Source organism: Leuciscus leuciscus (assembly GCF_965113295.1).
Source record: "Leuciscus leuciscus genome assembly, chromosome: 2".
NCBI classification, from domain to species: domain Eukaryota; kingdom Metazoa; phylum Chordata; class Actinopteri; order Cypriniformes; family Leuciscidae; genus Leuciscus; species Leuciscus leuciscus.
The window spans coordinates 9,691,629-9,712,856 of NC_138726.1; the positions used below are offsets into that span (position 1 = coordinate 9,691,629).

General features: G+C 36.7%; 1 protein-coding gene across 1 annotated transcript in view; it reads right to left on the reverse strand.

Annotated features, from left to right (window-relative positions):
• Window positions 1-5,796: 5,796 nt before the first annotated feature.
• smchd1 (structural maintenance of chromosomes flexible hinge domain containing 1) overlaps window positions 5,797-21,228 on the reverse strand; it is a 69,757-nt gene continuing 54,325 nt past the window's right edge. The window contains exons 40-49 of the mRNA XM_082161694.1: window positions 20,076-20,195; window positions 18,719-18,804; window positions 18,462-18,584; window positions 15,386-15,567; window positions 14,802-14,911; window positions 13,204-13,274; window positions 12,946-13,120; window positions 11,660-11,818; window positions 10,866-10,964; window positions 5,797-7,484 (exon numbers count right to left, since the gene is read on the reverse strand). Coding sequence (XP_082017820.1) covers window positions 7,477-7,484; window positions 10,866-10,964; window positions 11,660-11,818; window positions 12,946-13,120; window positions 13,204-13,274; window positions 14,802-14,911; window positions 15,386-15,567; window positions 18,462-18,584; window positions 18,719-18,804; window positions 20,076-20,195 — 1,133 coding nt within the window. The 3' untranslated portion in view covers window positions 5,797-7,476. The remainder of the gene's footprint in view (window positions 7,485-10,865; window positions 10,965-11,659; window positions 11,819-12,945; window positions 13,121-13,203; window positions 13,275-14,801; window positions 14,912-15,385; window positions 15,568-18,461; window positions 18,585-18,718; window positions 18,805-20,075; window positions 20,196-21,228) is intronic.

Here is a 21,228-nt window from a genome sequence, read left to right on the forward strand (position 1 = left end):
GCTTTTTACGTGGTTATTTTGTTTATGCCATTTCTTTAAAACGTAGGCCTATCTATCAGGAAACCCTAGTCAAAACATCTTAGCCGTGAAAACAGTTGATATTTGGGTTGCTGACATGACACGCAGTTTACTCTATCTACAATTGTGTAGATAGGGGGTGTTTGGACAAACAAGTAAAACAAAAAATTGAAGTAGGTCATTGATGGCTGACGTGTTGATAAGTTTGGCCCCCTTCATTCATTATATACATATATCAGTATATATATATATATATATATATACACATATATACACACGCACACACATACAGAAGGCTATCTCACAAAAGTGAGTACACCCCTCACATTTCAGCAAACATTTTAGTATATCTTCTCAAGGAACAATATAGAATTTAAACTTGGATAGATTTTAGAGTAGTCAATGTGCTGAGATAGTAGTGTATATATTTACTGTCCTCTGAAAATAACTCAACATACAGCCATTACTGTCAAAATAGCTGGCAACAAAAGTGAGTACACCCTAAGTGAACATGTCAAAACTAAGTCGAAAGTGTCAATAAGATGGCATCATGTTCTGCTTCAGAATGTCACAGTACAATACTGGAATCCATGTTTCCCTCAATGAAGCGCAGCTCCCCAGTACCTCATGCAGCCCCATCACCAAGCTTGACTGTAGGCAAGACACAATTTTCTTGGTACTCCTTACCAGGGCGTTGCCACACATTCTGGACACCATCTGAGCCAAGCAAGTTCATCTTAGTCTCATCAGACCACAGGACATGGTTCCAGTGATTCATGCTCTTGGACAGGTTGCTTTCAGCAAACTGTTTGCAGGCTTTCTTGTGAGCCAGCTTCAGACAAGCATCCTTCTGGGACAACAGCCATGCAAACCAACTTGTTGCAGTGTGCAGCGTATGGTCTGAGAGATTGACTGGTCTTTGATTGACCCTTGCGAGGCCTGTTCCGAGTGGAACTCGTCTTCGAAAACATCTGTATGACCCTGGCCTGTACTGTAACTCAGTTTCAGGGTGTTACCAATCTCCTTATAGCCTAGGTCAACTTTGTGGAGAGCAACAATTCTAATTCTCAAATCCTTAGATAGTTTGCTATGAGGTGCATGTTGAACATCCGGTGGTCAGTATGAGAGAATTGTACTCAAAGCTCAAATTTAAACTGCTCTAATACAAGATACACACATTTGTATGGTCCTGTCAAGCAGACAAAAACATGAAAATGATGAATAGGAAATGTAGCTTTGCATGGTTAAACGATGTACAGCTATTATCACTTAGGCCAACTCACTTTTGTTGCCAGCTATTTTGACAGTAATGGCTGTATGTTGAGTTATTTTCAGAGAACAGTTAATATATACTGCTATACAAGCAGCACATTGACTACTCTAAAATATATCCCAAGTTTCATTTCTATAGCCTATTGTCACTTGAGAAGATATACTAAAATGTTTGATGAAATGTGAGGGGTGTACTCCCTTTCGTGAGATACTGTTCTTATGCTGCGTCCAAAATTGCATACTGTATAGTAGGTTTAATTCAAATGTGGTTTCTACTTTGCGACCATTAAAAAAGTATGTTCTACCTAGTATAAATGTGTGTAGTATGCATGAAATTCAGACATACTACATCCGCCATTTTGTCATTGTCATGTGACCTACAGCATCAGTTGCGTTGCTTCACTTCCATTCACAAACCCTCTCCCGTGGCCTCATGGGATAGTAAAGTGTCCATCGAAGGCACATTTCAGAATCTCACCGGAAGTAATAGGTCATATGTGACCCTGGATCACAAACCAGTCACAAGTAGCATTTTCTCAATATTTTATTTTTTTTGCACCCTCAGATTCCAGATTTTCAAATAGTTGCATCTCGGCCAAATATTGTCCTATCCTAACAAACCATTCATCAATGGAAAGTTTATTTATTCAGCTTTCAAATGATATATACATCTCAATTTACCCATTTGACTGGTTTTGTGGTCCAGGGTCATATAGTATGGAAGTAGGCATATTCGGACACAGCATCAGTCCAATTTTACTAGTACAGAATAAGGCAGTTGCTAATAAGTGGCTAAATGGGACTAAAGATGTTGTCGGGGACATTAAACATCACTCTGAACAAGTAAACTCGTTTACTTACTAGTTCACTTTCACAGCCTCATTGTGTTTGTGATTGCTGGGCTCTTAATACCGTACTAACTCATGCTTCCAGGGAAAATGTTTTTTAAATACTGAAAGAGTTGTCGGAAGCTTAATGGTGGTGATGTTGAAGTCATGCGACTGCAGTATAGCCTACATTTAGCTTCTTTGAATCAAACTTCTGTTGATCAAAGCCAATAGAAAAAGCTACAGAAGCAAATAAAAAATCCTATTGTTTTTTTTTCCCAAGGGAACCACCGTAAAGCTAACTTCCGGGTTGGCTTATAAGAACTCACCATCCCTACAATACTCTATAGACATTATAGACATGGCTGGGAATCCACAGGAGCTCTGGGAGAACAGGATGGACTCGAACAGCGGTTAAGGTTACAGACTCCGGGCTGTCTTGCGAGTGTCTAGCAGGAGTAGCAACAGCGGCAGTAGGGTTTGATCAGTCTGGGACCACTGGCATGGACACTGGGGTGAGTTCTGTGCCTCATATTGATCCATGTAACGTTAGTATACCAGCTATAAACTGTCGTTTTCATGGTGGCCCGTCAGTGATAGCGGATGAAAGTCAACAAAGACAGAGTACCGCGACGGCCAAGACTTGCAATAAATCGCGCAATGTTGAAACAGAGGAAGTCAAGACTCTTTCAAACTGTTAATCATGCTAGAATCATCTGGAACTCTGAAACTAAACCCAAAGGAATATTGGGAGGACATATAAATATAAGTAGCATATTGCCAAAAATAGGTCAGATACAGAATTTACTTATTGATTCTAATTTGGATTTTTTTGTGCATATCTGAGACTTGGTTGAATCATAATGTTCCTACTGACTTAATTAACATACCAGAATACACTTGCTGGAGAGATAGGGCCAAAGGAAGGGGAGGGGGTGTTTTACTTTATATTAGGGAGCATTTTAAATGTTTAGAACTTGAATTGAACATGAACATGGAGTGCTTGGGATTGAATGTAATTCTTTCTCCAAACATGAAATTTAACATAGTTGTGCTTTATAATCCTCCATGTCACGATGTAAATTTCTACAATGAACTGAAGAATCTTTTTCTTGTTGACAACCGTTGTGAATGTATGATGTTTGGGGACTTTAATATTAACTGGATGGTTAAAAGTGGTAAATCAAAATTAAAATCAACTATGGAGAAATTTCAATTCAAACAGCTGATTGATAGACCCACGAATCACTAGAAAGACTCTTTTTTTTACTTTTACTAACAGGCCAGAGAGAGTAACAAAAACGTATAATCTCATTATTGGCCTTTCAGATCATAACATGACACTGATTGTGAGAAAGTTAACTATAAACGTCTACTTCACCATAATAAAACAGAAAATCCAATTTTAACAACAGGAATTCCCAAGTCTAAAGAAGCCAATTTTGAACAAGATTTGAAGGAAGTTAACTGGGAAAGGGAAACTTTAGCACAAGCAATTTTACTTCTGTTTTAAGTGATCTAATAAGTAAACCTGGAAAAGTATACCTTAGAAATATAAATACTCCATGGTTTAACAGTGACATCCTTCAGATCATTAAAAGGCGAGATATTGCTCTTAAAAGGTCCTTAATAACAAAAACTAATACTGACCACCTTATACTGGCTTGAGGAACAAAGTAGTATCAGAGCTGCGAAAGGCTAAGACTAATTAAAGAAGCCAGTGGCAACAGTTCTAAATTGTGGCAACATATAAATAGACTAACCAATTCAAGTAGACAAAACACTTAAAAATAAATGGTCTTAAAATTTGTAATAATCTGATTTATAGTAATGAGGGTATTGCAAATGTTTTTAATCGTTTTTTTTTTAAATCAAGTCCGTACAAGAATTAGCAAGTAATTTTAAATATATCGAGTCAATATTCCTGAATAATTTGACGATGCTCACACAGGCTCCTTCTGTATTAAAGAGTTATCTTGTGATAAAGTTAAAAAGGTGATTATAAACATGAGTAACTCCATTCACAACATTCATGCTGCATTAATTAAGAGATATGAAAGCTGTCTGTTGGAGCCAATTACTTATTTAGTAAATTTGTACAAGCAAAAATATTCCCAGAGAGCTGGAAAACAGCAATAATTGCACCGGTCTATAAATCGGGAGATATTATAGGCAAGTAATTATAGGCCTATTTCTATCCTTCCTTTAGTCTCAAAAGTTCTGGAAAAGATTGTGTCCGAGCAATTAGCGGAAGATTTAGAGTCTAACCAGTTGCTTTATCCACAGCAGTTTGGATTTAGAGACAAATATTCCACAGAAACAGCTAACTGTTATTTGCTTGACAAAATTAAAGAATCACTGGATAAAGGAAATGTTGTCGGGGCAGTGTTCCTGGATATAAAAAAAGGCCTTTGACACTGTTAATCACAGAATCTTGTTACATAAATTAAATCAGAAGCTTTGCAGTGGTTTAGGTCTTATTTGGGCAGGAGACAGCAATGTGTCAGGGTCAGTGGGGTGAAGTCAAGGGTCTGTACTTGGCCCATTGTTGTTTACAATGTACATAAATGACTGTAAGAATTGAGAAATTAGGAGATGCCGGACAGTCTGGTTGAAGAGCGACCAGACCCTGAGAGGACAAAAGGACCTCTCTGGAAATTAAAGCCCTCGTGCACTATCGAGACGAAAAGTCTCACCTTCGAGTCATCCTAATCTACATCTCTTTCCCCCTTCACTCACCCCCTCTCTCTCATGCTCAGATCATCTGAATTCACCCAAGAAAATGTAGTTTGATGTGAATGATTGACATCAAGTATTGTACGTATTTAGTATCATTTGAAATGTCTCATTGCGACTGGTACAAATGTCTCATTTCCAAATAAATAAACACAAGGTAATAAGGTTTTTAAGAGTTTAAAGGGTAACTAAACCCCAAACCAACTTTTTTTAGTTAATGATCTGTAAGAATGGGGCTTTATTAGTGCTGTTCATTGATTAAAGTAATTTTTTTGACATTTGTGTTTAAAGTGTTTTAATTTTACAAAATATGGTGTAAAAACGTCTGAGTGCTGCCCTCTTCAGGTTGAACAGTGGCTACTGCAGTTGAATTTTCCTATTGGAAGTTGTGGTACCCTCTGACATCAGAGAGAACCAGCTAACCACGCCCTTGCCTACAGAGAGATATGTCTCAGATACACGCCCCCTCTCCACTGGGCTCTGCCTACTTTTCCAGCATTTTTCAAATATTGCCAGTGGGTGGAGTCAGGCTCTGACCAGGGGTTTAGTTACCCTTTAAAGATAACTGATTTTTTAAAGATAAAAGATAATCTCCTAGCAAATGGTCTTTTGTTAGTACATGTTTCCAAGTGAAAAAGGTCCTGCCTATATAATGAAATGCAGCAGAGGATTCGGGGCCCTTTCTGTATTTCAGATTAGCCCGTGAGGCTGAGAGTGAGACCTCTCAGCCTCATGCATTTCTTAATGTTGGGTTGCATCTTTTCTCTTTATTCCAGAGCATTTTAAGTTTTGTATCGATTTTCTTTGAATTGATTATGGCATGATACATTTACCTGACATAATAAATTGTTACATTTGATTATTTTAACTGACTTTGACATTATTTTCATTAAAGAGTTAAAAGGAATAGTCAAACATTCGCTCACAATTAATGATCCACAGATATCATTAAAACCTTTTCAGTTATGGAGTCAGATGAAATAACGAGAGAATACATTTTCAAAAGTATTGCATTTAATAAAAAAATACTTTGCTTCGAGAAAAGGACAGTAACATGTAAAGACCTTCCGCGCTGGTCGGATGCCGGTTTTGGGCCGATCGAGCGCGAGCTTACATGACCTATCAAAATGCTGTCTGGGCGTCAACTGTCAGATGTATGCTAATGACACTGTGGTCCAGGTTTCCACTAAAACAACCTGGCAAAGGCATTACAGAATATCTCTAAATGGCTCGAGTTATCTCATTTATCTCTTAATGTTCCATGTGTTTCTCCATACGAAATAGGCCTGTATATATTTGAGGTGCAGATCGAAAATGAAGTAATAGAAGCAGTGAATGAAGTCAAGTACCTTGGGATTATTCTGTAAACAAATTTCAAATTTGAAAATCATCTTAAGTACATCTGCAAGAAGGTCAAACCAAACATAAATTGTTTTCGGGATTTGTCATGTCACACTGCAAAACTATACATGCATGCAATGATATTTTCACATATATCATATTGCGTCACATCATGGTCACAAGCCTCTCCAACTAAATTAAAACCTATTTTCTCAAATTTACAAACAGGCAATACAAATTATGGACCGGAAACCTATGAGATGGCATCATTGTGATGTTTTAAGAAAGCATAAGCTTCTTGGCTTTGACAGTTTTATTGATTTAAATACCTCAAACTGGTTTTTAAATGTCTAAATAATCATGTTTCACCGTTTTCTAAATTAGTCAGTAGGCGTCAAAGTTCTCATAGGACGAACACACGAGCCACTATCAGAGGTGACTGTCTTGTCCCAAAGTACAAGACCTCTTTTAGTCAGTCTGCTTTCTCTGCAAAGAGGCCAAAACTCTGGAATGTTTTACCTACTAATTTAAAACTAGAGACCGATGGCAATGCTTTTAACGGAGGACTTAAACAATGGCTAAAAACAAAACAACAGTGCTCGCATGAATAACCTACTACTGAAATCCTTTCTGATTATGATGCTTTTGCTTTATAACTTATGTAAACAATTTGAATATATGGGGTTTTTTTGCATCTGTAATCATATGGTATATTTTCTTTATCCTTTTTTGTTAGTATTGCTATTATTACTTTTGTTATCAGTATTATTATTGTATTTTCTTTCTAAAAGCCTCCTGTGGACAGGTGTTAAAAATTATCATTTGTGCTAAAACACCCAAGCAAATACATATGGTTTGTCCAATGTAATTGTAATGTCCATGTCATAAAAAAATTCTAAACAATTTGTGAATGGAGCATACATTGAAATGCTAATGTACACTGTATTCATGCGTGTGTGTGTGTGTGTGTGCAAAAACAAAAGTATATATTGGGCTTTACCGTCACAGGAAAAAGATGGCTTTAGTAAAAATGTGATTGCTGGAAGGTTTGTTGAATAAAAAAAGGATGACAGGACCTGATGTTACTGAAAAAACTTTTTTTTTTTTGAAAGAACGATACAAAATATATTAACTTTTTTTTGCTTTCTGCTTAAATCCTGAAATTTAAAACAATGTGTAAAGAGTGTAAAGTAAAAAAAAAAGGATTTACAAAGAACACAAAATAATCTTTGATACTCTGAATAAACTCAAAAAGCACTGCTTCAGCTGTCAGTTTGTTGCATCATGAATCTGTGGGGGGAAAAACAACAACAAACTATTAACTTCAGTGAAAAAGCAACAGACAAGGCAGAAAAAAAACGATTACGCCAATTTCACATAATTCGTATGCAGTACATATGCGGTACGGAAGCAGCCATTGTGCTTTCACACAAGATGCGTTTGCAGTGGGTAACTAATCTGCGGCTTCTGAATCAATAAAAAGAACTGCAACAAAATAAAATTGTTTCATGGCACAAAAAATAAAAAAAGTAAACAATATATACTTATACCGATATATATTTATATAATGATATACTTACAGGTGAAATCGAAGAACTGTTGTGACAATTTCTAACAAAATTGGGCCAAAACAAAATTCGGTTGGAGTTAGAAACAGCTTGACAAAGCAAACTTTGTGAAAAAGTTTGGCTGGTAAAAACACACACAAACTACAGTTTGCTCATGATAATAACGTAATAGGTAGGTGTGGCTCTGAAGCTCCGCCTTCTTTGACGTGGAAATCTCTGGTTAATTTCTTCTGTTCTGTCAAGGTTTAGACAGAAGCAAAAACATGAACACACTGGAGAGCTGCATTGTAGTAGAAAATAAAGCTGTAATTCTTATTGAAAGTGACACTGACATTTTTTTTTCATGTTTAACACTGTAAAGCTGCTTGCTTTAAACAATCCATTGTATAAAGTGCTATATAAATAAATGTGACATGACTTGATATCCACATCACTATGATCAGATGCTTCTTAACTACCATTTTCTTACCGCTGACATTTTTGTGGTGTTTTTATTTTGTTTTTGAGAGAAAAGCATGCAGCACATATTTACATTATAGCAGTGTGGATGTGTTTTTTTAAACCCCTTTTTTTGTAACAATAGTACCTAAATACACACACACACACACAAAAAGTGGGACCAAATAGAAGATGTAGGTTACATTAAGATAAAAGAAAAACTTAAGACCTACAGAATAACTTTAAACTACTTAACTATTTTCAAAAAAAAAAAGAAAAAAAAAAGAATAAATTAATTAATAGCATTTAGTGTTATAGAACCATGTAAAACTATAGTAATTAGCGGTGCACAGGAGAGGAATCCTGTTCTGATCCATGCTGATGGTAGGATGTAATTAGAGGAGGTGTTAGATGGTGAGGATGATGGCTCTGGACTTCATGGGAGGAGGTGATGGGGTGGAATGCCAGAAATCCTGTTGTTTATGGGGGCTGGGTGCGTGTGCCTTGATGTCGCTGATTTGCATCCTCTAACTCCAGATCTGAAAGGTAGCTGAGGATATAAATGTGTGCCCAGTTCTGGTTCCTAAGCCTGTTAACTTTAGGCACTAAACTGAAGGCAAAATAGTAAATCCCATCGTCCTGTCATGGTACATGTGGTTGAGATGCGGTTGTGGCGTGGGTTATAGTAGCTGTTTGTCTGCTGGACTTGGTGATATAACTTTTCTCCTATTCTGTCTCTGTCAACCTTTAGACATTAGTGCCGGCGTTCTGGGATGTTTGATGGGGGTATCTGCTATTTGTGCAGATAATGGAGGAATGGAGGAGGCCAGAGGTGGTGTGGGAGTAGAAGATATTTGACCTTCAGGTGTTGGTATTGCATGCTTCTGTCTTTGCCTAAGACAAGTCTATGATCAAAAAAATGTAATCTCTATTGTGGAATAAAAAATTAAAAAATTAAACCAGTGGCCATGAGAACGACTCGGGAGGATGTGGAACCAGAATTATGCCATTTAAGTTGACCATACAGTCCCCTACAGTAAGGGGACTGTATGGTCAACTTAAATGGCATAATTCTGGTTCCACATCCTCCCGAGTCGTTCTCATGGCCACTGGTTTAATTTTTTTATTTCACAATAGAGATTACATTTTTTTGATCATAGACTTGTCTTAGGCAAAGATGGTTGTCGAGTGGACCTTTGGCATTAAACCATCCAGATGGAGAGTGCTGTTGAGTACTGAATGCTGTCTTTGTGATCACTGCAGTATGCATCCTATAATCACAATTACATCCTAAATCCTTCTGAGAACCAAAAGTGGCTGGATGAGATGGAAGAAAGAAAGAGGAAGAATCCTACCACATGTGAGAAATTTTGGTTTAGGGGATGCAAAGAAGCCTAATGTATGATGTGCGAAAGATGCTTTGCACATTTTCAGCTCCCCTGAAGGGCGAGTGTCTAGACAAGACCACATGGTCTAAGACTTACTACCAACCTACTATACTACTTACTACCAACTACCATAAAACAATGTTGAATCTACAGGACTTTTTTCATTGTAAATAGCTTTGCTTCGTTGTGAAAAAAAAATAAAAAAATATCTGTGGTAAATTTTACAGAGAGAATAAACACAGCCTAATTGAATCACTGAATTACTTGTTGTATCTTTCTTCCATTCCCCTGCCACTTCCAGGACTGGGTTGTGGTGTCAGCAGGCTAAGTACCCCCCACATGCCCTTTTCCCTGGCAACTTCCCCCAGATCCCCCTGAAGGATCCCAAGGAGTTCCCAAGCCAGCCGAGAGATATAATCCCTCCAGCACATCCTAAATCTGCCTCTGGGTCTCTTGCTAGATGGACTTGCCCAGAACACCTACATCTGGAATATCACAGACAAGGGACAGCCATGGTAGAGTCCAACACTCACTGGGAACATGCTTAACTTTCTACCGAGAATGCTGATACAGCTCTTGCACTGGTTGTATAGGGACTGGAATGACATGCATAAGCAGCACCGGTACCCCATAAACCAATAGTGTCCCACACAAAACAAAACACCCCTAGGAACATTGTCATAAGCCTAAATTGTCAATTTTAGGGTTTGTGATGTAACTAACCCGGGAAGAAGCTTGTTGTAGTCCCAACCAGCCATTTGTTGTAGTCCTTAAAAAGCTATTTCTTTAAAAGAAAATAACTCCCTTTGCTTTGAACTTGAAGCGTAGTTACTTTGCAGATGTTGTTTATGCTCAAACAGCAACATTACAATAGACTTTCATAGACATATTCATGTTTAAACAATAAATATAAACTTTATAAAATTTTCCATTCATTACTTTTATATAGATTTAAATATTAAGTTGCTCAGGCAAGTGGCAAAACATTCAAACGTGGTACTTCTCTTACTGCAGGTCATAAATAAATAAAAAATTCCACTTCCACATTCAGACTAATGTCATTCATGTCGCCTTGTTTCTTAAGTAATAAATAGTGTATTGTATTTCATGCGGGAAAAAAAAACATTATATAGAAGCCGTGGATCAACTGCACACTGCAAACGCATCTTATGTAAAAGCACAATGAGCGTGCAGCTTCTGCACCACATAGTACTGCAAACACATCATGTGTGAAATAGGAGTTATAGAGCAAACATTTCAGATGACCATTGATTTACCCAGCTTGCAAGGTTTGCGACGGGTCCGTTTAGGAGGGACTAAGGGCTCAGCCGTTTCAGGCTCAAGGCTTCGTTTCCCTCTTTTTTGAGGAGTTCTGGCTGCAAACACACATACAGCCACATTTCAGTCAACATTTGTCAGAATTCACCAATTACAAAAAGTATTGAGTACGTAGAAGTTAAAGGAATCATTCCTATCCCCATTTGAAGGAATATGTATTAACATTGCTAAGGCACAAAAAGAATCAAATTAGCTGAAAGTTCACACACTTGCAAATACATTGCATTCAGAAAGTATTCAGACCCCTCCATTTTTTCACAAGTTGATAATTTGCAGCCTTTTGCTAAAATACACATGAACAACACATTTTTTACACTTTTAATCTATTGTATACCACACAATGACTAAATAAAAGCAAATCATCAAAAGTCTGGTTTTGCGTTCAGTAAAGTATTCAGATCCCTTCATTTGTTTTTAAATGTTGGCATGTTGCAGCCTTATCTAGTCAACAAAAGTAGAAATGTCCATCCAGCCACATCCAGTTAAGGGTCTGGGCTAATGTTGAGATCCCCTTCCAAATCACTGTGATATTGGCCAATAAACTTAACCCCAAGTTTGCAGAGTCAGACTTTTTCTTAAACCTGAATTAAATTATGTCATATACTGTAATAATAGACTGTTGTACTAAGGCTGTAGTTTCTTCATGTAAACTCTCAATACTTAAGTATACAGTACTGCATTACAAGCATGCTGTGCATGAGAAATACCAATCTACAATGGTAAAAACACATACCAAGGGTTTGCTCAAGTTCTCTTAACTCTTCCTCTTGCTGCTTGAGTGCTTGTTGTTTCTGTTTCATCTGAGGACTCTGCAGGTACTTAAAATGATTGTTATATTCGTATTCGACATCCGAGGCCTTCTGCATTGCACCACTGTACTGCTGTAATAACTCTGTAAATGAACATTCAAATATAAGAGACAGAGATTACATACAGTTTTCATCCATTTATATGAGGAGGAGACACATCATCTTCTCTCACATTAGTATTTTTTATGACAAGACACCACAGGTGAATAGGCTATTATTATTTTCTAAAATTTTATGTTTAAATGTGTAAAGTATGCATCATCTAATTAAATATGCACCGATTTGCATATATTTCCAGAACTAAAATCTGAACATTGAATAATTATTTTCATTTTCTTGTCATATTAGAGATAAAGTTTTTCACAGAGGGGATTTTGAATATCTCTCTTTATCAATCTTTATCAATTATGGAAATTTTAGCGCATGTAAGTGCTACTGAAGTGGATATTTCTGGTTCAGTGCAGAAAAAAAATCTAATATTGAGAAAAAAGCCTTTAAAGATATGTAATGTAATTGAAATCGGTCAGAAATACTGTAGATAAAGTTTAATAAAATAAACACAAAGGAAGAGTTCACTTATGAATGAAAATTCTGTCATCATTTACTCAACCTCAAGATGTTTCAAACCTGTATGAATTTCTTTCTTCTGCTGAACACAAAGGAAGATATTTTGAAGAAAGTCAGTAACCAGAAAGTTGATAGACCCCATTGACTTCCATAGTAGGAAAAAAAGAATACTATGGAAGTCAATGGGGTCCATCAACTGTTTGGTTACAGACATTCTTCAAAATATCTTCCTTTGTGTTCAGCAGAAGAAAGAAATTCATACAGGTTTCAAACAACTTGAGGGTGAGTAAATGATGACTGAATTTTCATTTTTAAGTGAACTATTCTTTTAAATATGCATTTCGGATGTTTTCTTTCCAATAGTCTGAAATAAGATGTATTATGGAAGGAAAATAGCCCCAAATCTCTAAACTGACCAGTTAATGAAAAAACAGTGGTTTTGCCAATAGTGTCTTGCCTTAAGTACCATAAGAATAATATATGCATTCCAACATTATACTGAAGCAATACAATAATGATTAACACAACTTTTGTTTTTGGTTAACTGTTACATTTAATATGAGAGAGAAACATACTAAGTACAGTAAAAAAAAAAAAAATCAAATTTCTTCCACTGCACCAAAAGAGAAAGTATGTTAGTTACCTATCTGAAGGCATGTATGGTTGTACTCTTTGGGAAATGGTGCTCCGAAGACTTGCCCTCGAAGTTTCTCGATGGGTGGAGCCTTGTTCTGCACACCACCAAACTTCCCGTTGCTGCGTATCCGCTCCCCTTGACGCGTTAGGAGCGTGGGGCACTGCATCTTATTTTGAACCACCTATACCAAATATTCACGTTTATACACACTGTGGCAAGTATCTGAAGATTCTTCAACACAAACACATACACTCAGTCTCTTACCCCCCGACGATAGTGATTAGCAGAATCCAAATCATCAATCAATATGGTGTCTCCAAGAAAGGTTGCAAAAACTGAAAAGAGTCAGAACACATCAATAGCTTCATTATTTGATTATGTTTGCCCTGATCATATTTACAAGTTTTAAAAATAATGCATGCCAACATTTACAGGCTGCCAAATATTTTAGGCAAATATGATTGCTCAATCCACAATACACACACATGCGATCATTTGATACTGCCAATATAGCCTCTATGCCAAGACACTTAGCTGTGAAGAAAGATTGCAAATAAGAAAATTCCATTACATCATTCTATGACATTAATATGGCAGTATTCTGGAAAGATTTAAGAAAGTGCAATGTTCATGCATACAAAACTATACAAACTAAGTTAAGACACCAAATAGAATGCATGCAGGGAGAGGGAGGTGTTAAGAGTATATTTTCATATTCAAACTCAAATTAATGCCCTCAAACTCCAAATACCCATTCAAACAGGTCATTCATTCATGCTCTCATTATTTTCCCTCAAATGTGAATGAATCTATTAATTTAGTTAATCATGGGTTATTTTCTGGAAAATCTGTTTTGCATCCCTGTAGTGAAAATTCATCATGCTATTTTTCATCAGTATAACCAGGATCCCAGATTAATACCCAGTGAGCACTAAATGAGAGTGAAAATTGGCTTTGGTTAGTAAATGAGACAGATGGAATTGTTTTGGAAGTGCAGCAGGGGTGTCAGGGTATGACAGTTGCCATACTTTGGTTGCCTAGTAAATGCCAAAATATTTTTTATAAAAAAAGAGAATTATGTTTTAAATGATTACATTAGTTGTGAATTAAATCATTTTAATTATTAACAGAAGTAAATAAAAACTATTAATAACTAGTTCACGTGTGAACTGTCATTCTGGCTGTCAACTATCAACCGTGGCACAACACAGATAATAGTACACAAATACTTTCTGGAGAATTTAAAGGCCTTGTGTTGTGTGTTTATTAATCTTATTTTCTCATGTGTACTTTTTGTGCTCTCTTCCGCACACGAACTCTACAGGAATGTACACAGGAGATCAGAGGCTAAGGTCAAGATTTTTGCTAAATAACACTTTACGGTGCGTTTCTGAACAAACCCTATAGTGTGCATTCAAAACATTTGCCATATACAGCATGAGTTGCATGACATTATTTTTTGGCATTCTATTTTTAAGCTTGAAGGTCACCATTCACTGCCATTAAATGGACGAGCAGCGCATTTTTCAAAATGTCTTTTGTTTTCTGAAAAAGACAGAAGGTCATATGGCTTTAGAACAACATTAAAAACTCGAGTAAAAAAACAAACTCATAGGGGATCAAAGACATTGTGCAGTTTTTTATTGGTGTATTTATTCATTTTATGTTTTTTTTTTAAACAAACTGCTTTTATTGTAGAATCATAAGGTACTTGACTTTGTTATTTTTTATTCATTCATATATCAGCAGCCGCGTATAATCTGCCATTTTATGTCTGAATCTGGCAGGAATGGAAAGTTCATTTTTGACTCTAAATCTACCATTGTGTTGTATGCTGTTGTCAGTGAGTGTGAATGACTTGCCTTTATTGCAGCTTTCTACATGCTGAGGAAAAATGAGCAGATCTTTGACAAACACAGGATTTCCAATTGGACGGAAGAGAGACGAGCCATTCCTGATGTGAGGCAATTGCCTAAGACACATGAAAAAAAAGCAAATTGATATTGTTAATCCAGCCCTAGCATTGGTTGTTTGAATTAATGAATGAGGCATTTATATTACTACTGCGCTTACTTCATGCCTAACTTAATGAGCCTTCCTCTATAAAGGCACATCCACTATACTGTGGAGATGACGAGTCGGCATCGTCAACTTCATTTTTGCAGCCGACATTTACTCAGAAAACACAAGTTTATTAATAAACTGATAAAATATTCAGTCAGTTTCCTAGCTGTTCTCTCCAACATATTCATTTTTATCTAAAAAAATGGCTAGTATTAATGAAAAAAATTGGTTATACACGTCTACTCTCTTTTCCGCTCCATAGCGCCTTCCAACACATTCATAATCATTACTTTTGTCGGTGCACTAAAATTTCTTCTGAGCCCTACTAAAAACACTAAGTATCTGGAAATATTTGGATATTTGAGAATGTATGTATGTGTACCTATCATTTGGTCTCCAGAAGACGGTCTCGAGGGGTAAGACTTGTTGTCGTCCTTGTGTATCATCATAGATTTTCTTGGCAGCAGATGTTGTTTCAGTAACCACACAGTCCATGTCACCAAGGATATGCCAAGAGATCACCTTCGCTGCATCATCATCCTCCACCTCTGCCAGATGAGCTACCTACAAATCATTACACAAACATCATCACATGAACTAAAATGTCTTTGACAGGTTGATCCAGTGGTTCTCAACTTTTTTTGGATGAATGTCTGGGGCCAGATTTAGGCTTGGGCAGGGGTGAATTTAGAATTTAGGGACAGATATGTTCTTCTGTTTTTTACGATTTGTGATTTTATTAAAATCTGAGGTGGGCTGTGTGTTGATGAAGGGCTGTAAAATGCACCAACAAGTCAAAAACTAACATCAGAAAATTGAAGTATTTTACTTGTATTAGCTACAAGTAACGGCTCGACGTGTTATACACTCACAACGGCTTCATTCTGCAGCGGAAAAGCAGAGGCTGACAATCACAAGAGCAAAAATGGGCAGAAATATTTGCGTGCTATCAAGGTATGAATTACAGGGAGCTTAATGTATCTTCATGAATATGTATCTTCATATTTACTTAGAAATGGTAGCAATTTCAATATCGAGTCACGAGCAAAACTTAAAAGAAAGAAAGAAAAAAAAAGTTAATTTACAGGACTTTAAAACCGGTTCGTCTCCATAAGATTGTGTTTCTCTAATAAGCGTAAGTCTAATATTGGTACTGTGATGCATATGTTCTGGAGCTGTGACATGATCAAGGTGTACTGGAAAGAGATACATACAATTGTTCAGAGGACCTACTTAGCGAGAAAATTTATACTTCTGTTGTGGTCCACTCTCCATTTCCCTTCTGTTAATATGTGGTTGAAGCAAATTGCTTTTTTCCTATCGGGGGTCTAATGATTTCTAGCGTATTTGGTCCCCTCTTTGGAATTTTCTTGAAAATGTATCTTGAATGTCTTTTTTTTTTTTTTTTTTGCTATTACCCTTCACTCAATCCTTGAACTACCAGTTGATGAATGATTGTATATGCCACTATGAGATACCTGTACCATGGTTTTGATACTATAAAACTATATTAAAGGGTTAGTTCACCCAAAAATAAAAATTCTGTCAGTAATTACTCACCCTCATGTTGTTCCAACCCCGTAAGACCTTCGTTCATCTTCGGAACACAAATTAAGATATTTTTGATTAAATCTGAGTGCTGGCTCACTTCTCCATAGGCTTCTAAGACACTATAACTTGCTGGCCCAGAAAATGTATTAAAGACATCGTTAATATAGTCCAAGTGACTACAGTGGCTCAATCTTAAGTTTATAAAGCGACGAGAATACTTTTTGTGCGCAAAAACAAACAAAAATAACGACGTACCACTCACATGACCAGCGTCGGCCAATAGTGAGCCTACGTGTGACGTGCAACACAGACGCGCTACGCTTAAACACTACGTGAAAAGACTCGAGGCCCAGAGAGAAGGAAATGAAAAGTGGAATAAAGTCGTTATTTTTGTTTGTTTTTGCGCACAAAAAGTATTCTCGTCGCTTTATAAACTTAAGATTGAGCCACTGTAGTCACTTGGACTATATTAACGATGTCTTTAATACATTTTCTGGGCCAGCAAGTTATAGTGTCTTAGAAGCCTATGGAGGAGTGAGACAGCTCTCAGATTTAATCAAAAATATCTTAATTTGTGTTCTGAAGATGAACGAAGGTCTTACGGGGTTGGAACAACATGAGGATGAGTAATTACTGACAGAATTTTTATTTTTTGGGTGAACTAACCCTTTAAAAAAAAGAAATGGTAGCATTTTATTTAAAGTGAAAATAAGATAAAAACCCTCATATCAGGGAGAGGTGTATAAATAAATAAATAGAGAATAATCGCCAGTAACCAAGAGAACGGACAACGGAATAAAGTGCTTGAGAAACATGTGTCATTGCTACACGTAAGTATGGAAGCTCATTTCCACCACATATAGATTGATGTTTTGTCATAATTTTGACTTTTTTATAATTATGACTTATGTCTTATTTCAACTTTTTATGTCAGTGATGACTTAGGCCCAATCCCAATTCTATTTTATACCCCTTCGCCTACCCCTAACCCTTGCCCCTTGAAACAGAGTGTCAAGGCGTAGGGGTGAAAATATTCCCCTAAGAAATGGGACACCACTACTACACTGTTACATGTCATTATACATCGTCGCTAGCGCCTACGTCACAGGAGATGCGCCAATGTTTATCACAAACTTCCAAGATGCCATCGTCAGCTGTAGTCTTGCGTGAGTTACAGCTATTTTTTGTATTTTTCTTCTGAAGTTTGCAGAAAAAAACGGAGATGACGATATCTTCAACGCCTAAAAGCTGCGTTCACACCAAACGCGAATAGAGCGTCTGGCGCGAGTGATTTCAATGTTAAGACGCGTTTATGCGCGTCTGGAGGTCTTGCGGCGCGAATGAGGCGTTTAGTGCGGCGCGGTGGACACGAATTCGCCTCATTCACGCGTCCACTTCGCTTCAAACTTTTGCTTTTTACACGCGTCATATTGTTAACGAACTTTAACGATTTTTTTGCAACCGTTTCTTTGAAGAACATGACCGTAAATATGAACACAAGATTGAATGTGACAAAGAAAATGATTATTGGCAGTCATGTTGCCTCTGTAGCCGGTGTATGCAGGTACATTTCTCATACCCCTTCGTTTGAAGTGTGGTCCCGAAAAATCTTCGTTTCAAGGGCTATCTGGCCCTTCCCCTTCCCCCTACCCCTCCAACCAAAAGAGAATTGAGACAGCCCTACCCCTTCACGTGCAGACGCAAAACGGAGGGGTAGGGCCATGGGGTGAATTGGGATTGGCCCTTAGTATGTCAAAAATGTATGTTATAATTATGCATAACATATGTTAACAGGCCAGTGTTGATGTTTCAATAAGCATGAAACTTTTCCAAGACTCATTTCACCCTGCTGACTCCTGGATATGCACTTGTGATGGGATCACATGATACAAAAATCAAACACATACCTTTCCCAGAACGTGCGGACTGCCTTTGAAAGGGTCAGGAATGCTACATTTCCGTCTAGGTTGATTCGCCATCTCGATCAAAATTGCTTTCTTGGCATTTATTACATTCTTTATTGCTGATACCTAGACAGATACGTAAACAAAAAGACAAACAAGCATCTATGATGATTGGAATAAAATGCATGCTTCTACACAGACCAAACAACAATGAAACAGTATTTATGTTAGTGTTCATGTGTGTGCATGTCCAGACTCACAGTGGTTAGTTCTGAGATGTCTAAGCCACTTTTAATGAGCTCTGGTTTAAGTTCATTTAGTTTGTGGGATGCATCTCGCACCTGACCTGTAGAAAAAAAAAAAAATATATATATATATATATATATATATATATATATGAGAGCCACACATGATCTTGATCCTAAATTAATGAATTAATAAAAAAAAGTATTTATTAATGCATAAATTAATAAATAAATGCATTAATACATAAAAAAACCACATACACACATATATGTATGTTTTTATGTATGTATATATATATATATATATATATATATATATATATATATATATATATATACACACATACATATTTTTTACATGTTTTTTAATATATATATATATATATATATATATTAGGGCTGGGGGAATTAACGCGTTAATCTTTGCGATTCATTTGAAATGTTTAACGCGTAAAAAAAAAATAACGCAATTGACGCAGCACTTTTTTTTTTTGCCTCGTTTTAATGATTTCCTGTTGCGTCTGCTATTAAAAAGGCCGAAATATGCCGTCCCGCCCCTCCATGTTCGGCGGTCAGGTTTCATTCTCGGGCAGCTTTCATGAGCGGGTCTTTTCCGCTCGGTATGTGCGTCGCGCTCTGTGCTCCGCACGCGCGTGAGTGAGTGTGTGTGTGTGTGTGTGTGTGTGTGTGTGTGTGTGTGTCGGTCGGTCGGCGCGCGCGCGTGTGTGTGTGTGTCGGCTCGCTCTGTCGTTAATGGCCCAGCAGCGGCGAGCTCTCCGTTCCGTGTGTGTGTGTGTGTGTGTGTGTGTCGGCGGCTCTGTCGTTAACGGCCCAAAGGCTTCAATCATGTACTAAGCACTGGAAAAGTAAAGTCCACTCAAGTAACGTGAAATTTCTCTGTTGACTTCTGTTTGCTGAGCTGGTATAGCCATGCTGGGCAACAATGGTAAAATGACCTGCTCTGATCACATGCTCTGGTAATAATAGCTTTGTAGGACTATATTTTGTTTTAATAATTAATAAAATAATAATAATAATCTGTTAAATTGATTATGTTGATTGATTATTGAAAAAGAATAATATATTGATATATTGATGTTTAATATTTTAATATAGGGCTATTTTCTGTTCCCTTTTTTTCCTGTGTTGTTTAATTAGGTGATTCTAAGTTTAAATATTGATGATTACAAGCTTGGGGGAAGCGCAATTAATTGCAATTAATTACAGAAATTGTGCAATTAATTAGTTAATTTTTTTTAATCGATTCCCAGCCCTAATATATATATATAAATAAAAATAATAAAAAATGAGAATATGAATAAAATAAATGCATAACAGCATGAATGAATGCATGAATGAATGAATTGCCTACACTCAAGTTCAGATTTCAGTTGTTCATTGGTCTCAAAGATGTCCCGGTACATCAAAACGGTTTTGGAAAGATGATCTTTCTTCTTACTGAGATTCGCAATGACTTCCTGATATTCTGCATCTGGAATAGATCAAAATATAATTTGTAGTAAGAATTTAACAGTTGTAGTTTCCCAAAATTGTGACTTTATGGTGGCATTTATAGGCTTTCAACTCGTAAATCCAATCACTCCAACAAGACTTCACATCATAATGGGTAGCACCGCATTATGGTATGAAATTCAAGTCAAGTCCAATTTATTTGTACACCGCTTTTAACAATACACATTGTTTCAAAGCAGCTTTACAGAAAATCATGAAGTTTGCGTGTATAAAATCGTAATATCTTCCTGCCTTCGCATTTAGCAGGTAACTACAATTATACAATTCACATTTTGCAATGATAAACAATCAAGACGTTGAGATTTGCAATAAAGCTGGAGTGTCCAAACCTGCTCCTGGAGGGCCACTGTCCTGCAGAGTTTGGCTCCAGCTTGCCTCAACACTCCTGCCTGGAAGTTTCTAGTATGCCTAGTAAGATCTTGATCATCGGGCTCAGGTGTTTAATTGGTGTTGGTGCTAAACTCTGCAGGACAGTGGCCCTCCAGGAGCAGGATTGGACACCCCTGCTATATGTGTGTATATAATATAATATAATATAATATATTATAATATAATATAATATAATATAATATAATATAATATAATATAATCGAATATATTGAATGTATGCAAATACAATTAGATATACTTACTTTTATATCCAACTCTACATATAAAGCAGTGCAAAAATATTAATATTAATTCTACACAGCTACATATTAAACAGAAATGTTACTTGTCGTAAGAAACCTGTCACACTCTTTGATTATGGATTTAGTTCATTAAGGCGAGACACGGCAGGCAAAAACATCTGGGGTTTTTTACTGGTCAATTTTGAGATTTTTGGATATTTGTCTTCAATAACATGTCTTCTTTCAGACTGTGGTGAAAAAAAGTCCGAAATACACATTTAGGTCTTTATTTTACTACACTTTGTCTGTTTGCGTCAGTAGATTTCGCATAAATTCAACAAAAGTTGTCGTTGTAAATCATCCCGCCGATCCGCGATCTCG